Source organism: Monoraphidium neglectum (genome assembly GCF_000611645.1).
Source record: "Monoraphidium neglectum strain SAG 48.87 unplaced genomic scaffold scaffold00262, whole genome shotgun sequence".
NCBI lineage: Eukaryota > Viridiplantae > Chlorophyta > Chlorophyceae > Sphaeropleales > Selenastraceae > Monoraphidium > Monoraphidium neglectum.
In genome coordinates, this window is record NW_014013366.1 from 26,801 (window position 1) to 32,741 (window position 5,941).

Below are 5,941 nucleotides of genomic sequence, written 5' to 3' on the forward strand. Positions count from 1 at the left end.
GTGGGAGGTGCCGGGCGGGCTGGTGCGACGGCGCGCGCCGCCGCGGGCGTGCGCGGCGGCGACGGTCTCCTGGCGTGACGGCCACGCAGGCCCCATGCGTTGCTTGCGCCTGGCGCGCCCTTCGCCAGCGGCGGTCCAGCGATCGCCCCGCCTACAAGCGTGGCCCCCTGGGTGGCATCGACCATTGCCGGGCTTGCTTGGCATTAGGCACAATTCACGAACATGTGGTGTTTATCCGCAGATGCATAAGACAAGGCATCTCGGAGCCTTGGCGGCCTGTGAACCCTGGGCACCCTCCCCTCAGCTGCTACCACGCCCGCCCGTGCCGCCCCGCCCCGCCGCGCCGGGCAGGCGCCGCGGCCGCACGGGTTCATCCCATTTTGGAACGCGGCACGCGACGTGCCGCCAGGAGCAGGGTGAGGCCTCAAAGTGAGCGCAACATCAGTACGCAGTGCGTGCTGCAACGGGGGGCGTGTTGCAACGCGAGCCGCCATCGGTCCAAAAAAACCCTTGGCGCAGCTTGACCCAACGCCTGATGCGCTTCAGACACTAGTTGACTTCGCCATGTGGCGTCACTGCCTCTGCCTCACCGACAGGGAGGAAACGAAAATGCACAATCGGATCAAAAGGTTTGCTTGCAGTGCTGCACGCCCCCACGCCCCAAGCCCATCAAGGCTGCAAAAGGCGCCGGCAGGCCCCGCGGTCGCCACGCGGCCCCGGGCACCCACCAAACTTGGCGGGTATTCCAAACTTTATCGCGTCCCGCACGAAAAAATAGAGCAGCAGGGCCTTTTGAACGTCGTCGCCCGCGCCCTCAGTTGCGGTCGCCGCCGCCGCCACGACCTTGGGGTGGCCGCAATCGATGAGCCGCGTCGGCTGGAGCCACTCGTCCATGATGACGAGGGATCTGGTGCGATCTGGGAATAGATGGTCGCCGCTCGCGGCGGTTGGGTGCGGGCCCTGCTGCTGTGGGCGCCCCGCTGCTGCGCCGACACGTGCGCGCCGATGCTGGCTCGCGGAGAAGTTCAGTGGCCGTAACGCTTACAAGATACTAGGGTCGATACATTATCGCGGCTGAACAAGCGGCATCAATGCGGAAGACCGCTGTGGGGTGCGACTAATGCAACTTTGTGCGTTCCCTCCCAGCAGCGCGATATGACAAACTTCTATTGGATCGGACATACAAACATTGATGCAATGCTGCAGCTCGCACTCCTACGCCAGAGTCAGGCGCTGCAGTTACAGAACACCCCACATTGCTGCACGAGGCAGCTGCCCGCTGCCGTGTGGCGCCGAAGGTGCGGTACAGCAACCCTTTGGGCAGAACCTCCAGCTAACAACGCGGATCCAGGCACCAGCCCCACTCGATGATTGGGCGGGTGCGTCCTGTTCGCACATGCGAGGTCCTTGCCAGAACTAGGCGCGCACAAGATCGTGGTGTTGCGTCGCCCGTCAGCCATGCAGCTCACTCGCTTTCGCAACTGCGTTGCTGCAAGCGCGTGAGCAACTCAGCAACCCGCAGCTGATGCGCGTTCAAATGGTCAAGAAGTAGGACTTGCGCGGTCAACAGCACGTGCGTCGGTCGCTGCATCAGAGCTGGCCGATAAAACCAAGTTGAGTTGCTCCACACATGCGGTGACTGGCACAATCTGATATCACAGAGGAAGAAAGGGTGGGACTGTCACTTGTACACGGCTTTTTCCACAACCTGAGTCGCCCACAAGCTGCATCTGTCCGTCACAGCGATACCGCCTTTGTCGTGCGCGTACCGCAGCCGCCAGGTCAGCGCACGGGGAGTTGCGCGTTCGAACGCGTACAGCACTGCCTCCTACGCACTCAACAGCATGCTGGCTAATCTGCCTCCGAATTCTGCACGGAGCAGCTGCGCACTGCCCCTTCATGTTTACACACGAGCGCTTGCCTGCATCGGCCCCACATGCGCGTGCCCCTTGACAACCAGCCCCAGCTTCTACTGCGCCACAATCTGCCCTATCTACATCAACCACACGAATACCGCAACAACAAATGGGCAGCAGCGGGAACTTGGCCATTCAAACGCCAAAAGCCACAGTTCAGCTGGCTCACTGCACTGTGCAATGTTGACTGTATGATGAAATGCTGGGGCGACCAAGGCTTTCCAAACGGTTTCAGACGCCTGTGGCAGCGGTCGGTCGGCCATGAGGAACGTGCTGACGATGGCAACAATGTCGCCGCAGCACGTGGCACGTGGCGCCGGTGCTACTCTGGCTGGCCGCTGATCCACTCGACGACCTGCGGGTGCCTCTGCGCCGCCGCCAGGCACTGCGCGCGGTCCCAGGGGCAGCCCGCGCCCCGCGCCCAGCGCAGGATCTCTAGATGCCCCGCCTCCGCCGCCAGGAAGCAGGCCCATCTGTCCCACGCGAACCCGGCGCCGCGCGCCCACTTCAATACTTCCAGGTGCCCGCCCCACGCCGCGGCCTGGAAGATGGGGGCGTTGAGCCGCGCGCGGCCGGCGCCGTGCAGCCACCGCAGCACGTCCAAGTGGCCCCGCCGCGCCGCCATGTGGCACGTGGCCGCGCCCCAGGGGCAGCCGGCGCCGTGCAGCCACCGCAGCACTTCCAGATGCCCCCCGTGCGCTGCCGCCCAGCCGGTCTCCTCGTCCCAGGGGCACCCCTCGGCCCTCAGAAACCGAAGCGCCTCGAGGCAGCCGCCGCCCGCCGCGGCCGCGCACAGGTACGCGTCACGCGGGCAGCCCGCCGCGAGCGCCCAGCGCAGCTGCTCGCAGTCGCCGTGGTACGCGGCGCGGCTGGCGGCCGCGAGGCGCTGCGGCGCGGTCAGGCGCGGCCAGCAGCGGCGGGCGAACCACAGCGGGAGGCCAAACGCGGCCAGGCGCTCGAGCCGCTCGCCAAAGATCGCCTTGAAGGGCTCGCCGCCCCGCCGCCGCAGCGCCGCGCCGGCGGCGCGCGCAGCCGCCCACTGCCGCCATCCGCGGCTCAGCGCGCCGGCGGTCACGAGCTGCGCGCCGTCCGGCAGGCGCTCGAGGATGAGGGCCAATACTTCCGGGTGACTGACGGCTTCGGGGGCGGCTGCGACGTGGACAGCCCTCTGCTCATCGGGCATTGTCAGCGGCAGCTCCGGCCGGCAGCTGCGTGCTTGCTGCCTCCGGCTGCTGTGCGCTGGCGTTGCTGCCTGCGGAATTCCTGCTTGCGGCATGACGCGCGGCTGCCGTTAGGTGGCCGTGTCCCTTGCTGCTGCTGTGGCCGCTGCCGCTGCCGTGGCTGAAGCCTCTGCTGCTGCTGCGGCTGCTGCTGCTGATGCTGCGCCGGCCCTATCGTGCCGAGGCCGCCGGTGCTGCTGTTGCCGTGGTGCGACTGGTACTGCTGCTCCAGTCCAACCTCCCCCCAGGTGCCTGCTATTGCCGTACGAGCCTGCCCTCACGTTTTCGCCGAGCGAGGCCCTCTGGGCTGCGGTGCAGCAGCGATGCGACCCTGGTTTTGGTTGGCCGCCACCCAGGTGACCCAACTGCACTTCGCGCTGCCAGCGGCAGGAGTTGCAGCTCCACACGTTGCTTTGGTAGGACTTGTGAGCTTGTTCAAAGGACTTATACTTAGGAGCCAGCTGAGTAGGAGGGCAACATCGCAGCACCAACGGGGGGCAATTCAGGGCAAAGAGGCGCGAGCGAATGCCAGATCCGCTGACCCTGCGGCGCAACGAGTGAACAATTGCCGCTGCCGGTTCGTGCCCGCTATGCCGTAGCATCTCCCTGTGTCTGCATTTCCTGCAATGGGCTGCGCCGGGTGCGTGCCCCGCGTGCCGTGCGCGGTGTGACAAGGCGGACTGGGTCACAGCTACCAGAGCGCGCGCCCAGTGGACACGCATGGCGCACCTTGCCGCTCCGCGCACATGTCGGAGTATAATGTGATCGGAACCAAGAACACCGATAAATCAGTGCGACGTTAGGATGGAATTTCGTCGGTGTTCACAGTGGCAATTTCGCATGTACGGGCGAGCGACTATTGAGCTATATGATTTGGAGACAAGCGACAGCTTTGAGATTGTGGCAAGAAGCACAGAAGTTCCTCGTGCCTGATCTGACAGCTGCATGCGTTGACCGGCTGCTGGCAGTGCAGGGGACGGGGCTTGTCTAGCTGCCTGTTTACTCACCTACGGCCTGCAATCACTCCTAAAGATGGCACGCAATGCCGATGATGATGACTGAAGTTGTCCCTATCAGGCCCACAGCGACAACCCCAGCCAACCGCGGGTATCAATTCGGTCAATGTGCGCCTGCGACCCCTGCACCGCAGCCGCTCCGGCTGACCAACTGCTGTCAGCACGCACGCCCTCTTGCCTGTGTATCCCCCCGCACCTCCCAAGTCACCCCCATTTGCAATCGCTGAGCTTTGGCAGACGTATCACGACCCGTGTCGCGTACACGCCAGCTCTCGCACAACTGCACAATCCTGCCACACATTGGAAGACCTCTCTTACACCAGGGACTGTGACTAGGATTCTGCACACAAAAAGAGAGAGAGCTGACATGAAGAGCGACGTGAAAACGACAAGATACACGAGAAAAAGGCACGTTCTACCAATTGCAGCACGAGCAAACACACAATGTGCACGCTGTGTTGGTCGCCGGGTCAAAAAACGACTGGCCCGGGGAGCCATCCCACCCGGCGTGACGCGGTGTGGCCGCGCCTGGTGTGCCGGCGGGCGTCACTGGGCGACGACAGGTTGGTCCTTGAGGGAGGTCCACAACAGGAGGTAATTAATTAGTAGTAGTAGGCGGTGATGACCCAGTTGGCAAAGGCGGAGCCGGCGCACTTGAGCGACACCTGGGTGGCGGCAGAGTGAGGGAGGGGGGCATTCAGTGTGTGCATGGGGTGTGTTACATGGAGGCCGCCGATGGGCGACTGAGCAGAGGCTTTGTTGGGAAGCGCAAACTCAATTCTTACAGCAGAGCGCGAGCCAGCTGAAACTTAGCGGGGCAAATCGGTTCCATCAAAACACGTGAGCGCGGCAACGGTGCGAACAGGAGAGCCCGTCCCCACGTTCGCGCGTTCGCGCGTTCGCATGCAATGGATTGGCCGCGCCAGCACCCCCAGCCCGCCACCACACAGACCCCCTGGCTCTCATGCTGCGCCGCCGCCCCACCTGCACGCCGGGCTGAGTCAGCAGCTCGGGAAGCTTCACGGAAGCAAACTGGGCCAGGTACTCGGGGGCGGAAAACAGCAGGACGCCAGCAAAGGTGGCGCCCAGGCCCAGCAGCGCAGCGCGAACAAAGTTCTTGCCGGCTGCGATGGGTTAAGAAAAAAACATCCAGTTGGGCAAAGGGGAGAGGCTTCGGCATGCGTGTGCAAGGCGGGGAGGGTCCGGCTGGCGGGCGGACCGCGCCGCCTCGCCCCCTCAAGATAGCTGAAAGCCTGGACACGCGACGCAAGCGTGCGGCGCGCCCTGACGCCCGAACCACGCATAGCCAAGACTGCCGGCGGCCAGGCTGACCTGGACACGTGGGGTACTGTTGACATCAGCAGACCTGCGCGAGCGACCCTCTGGCCCCTCCCTCCCCTCTCCCCCCTCCTAAAAAGATGGCATCTGCTCCCGGAGCCCTGCGGGGGCCGGTTTTGGCGCGCGCGCGCGTCACCACCCACCGCGGCCGGCCTCCTCCTCCGAAGCCATCGACGGGTCCCGGGGCGGCGGGCTGATGGCGTTCTGCTTGATCACGTTGCCCGCGATGCCGATGAGCATGGCTGCGCGCGCGCGTGTGTGTGTGTGGGGGGGGTGCGTGTGTGTATGTGTGTATGTGTGTGTATTTTTGTACATGTTTGTGTGTGTGTGCAAGGGGAGTAAGTGAGTGCGGCACGAGGAAGGGCTGTAAAATTGTGGGGTGGGGATGTGAAGTGCCCTTGCACTCATCCTGGTTGGCAAAAGGCCTGTCCTGCCAGCCTCGATTCAAGCC

At 64.3% G+C, this 5,941-nt stretch overlaps 3 protein-coding genes across 3 annotated transcripts in view; all 3 read right to left on the reverse strand.

Annotated features, from left to right (window-relative positions):
• Positions 1-894, reverse strand: part of MNEG_2341 (hypothetical protein) — a gene marked incomplete at both ends in the record, with an annotated part of 4,499 nt that extends 3,605 nt beyond the window's left edge. Inside the window, one exon of the mRNA XM_014049184.1 lies at positions 729-894. Within this exon, the coding sequence (XP_013904638.1) occupies positions 729-894 (166 nt within the window). The remainder of the gene's footprint in view (positions 1-728) is intronic.
• Positions 895-2,238: 1,344 nt separating this feature from the next.
• MNEG_2342 (hypothetical protein) lies at positions 2,239-3,099 on the reverse strand (the record flags this gene model as incomplete). Its single annotated transcript, XM_014049185.1, has 1 exon — positions 2,239-3,099. One exon carries the CDS (start codon positions 3,097-3,099, stop codon positions 2,239-2,241), a length of 861 nt encoding a protein of 286 aa, XP_013904639.1.
• Positions 3,100-4,754: 1,655 nt separating this feature from the next.
• On the reverse strand, positions 4,755-5,730 carry MNEG_2343 (glycosyl hydrolase; the record flags this gene model as incomplete). Its single annotated transcript, XM_014049186.1, has 3 exons — positions 4,755-4,817; positions 5,137-5,276; positions 5,634-5,730. The coding sequence occupies 3 exons, from the start codon at positions 5,728-5,730 to the stop codon at positions 4,755-4,757; spliced, it is 300 nt and encodes a 99-aa protein (XP_013904640.1).
• Positions 5,731-5,941: the final 211 nt, after the last annotated feature.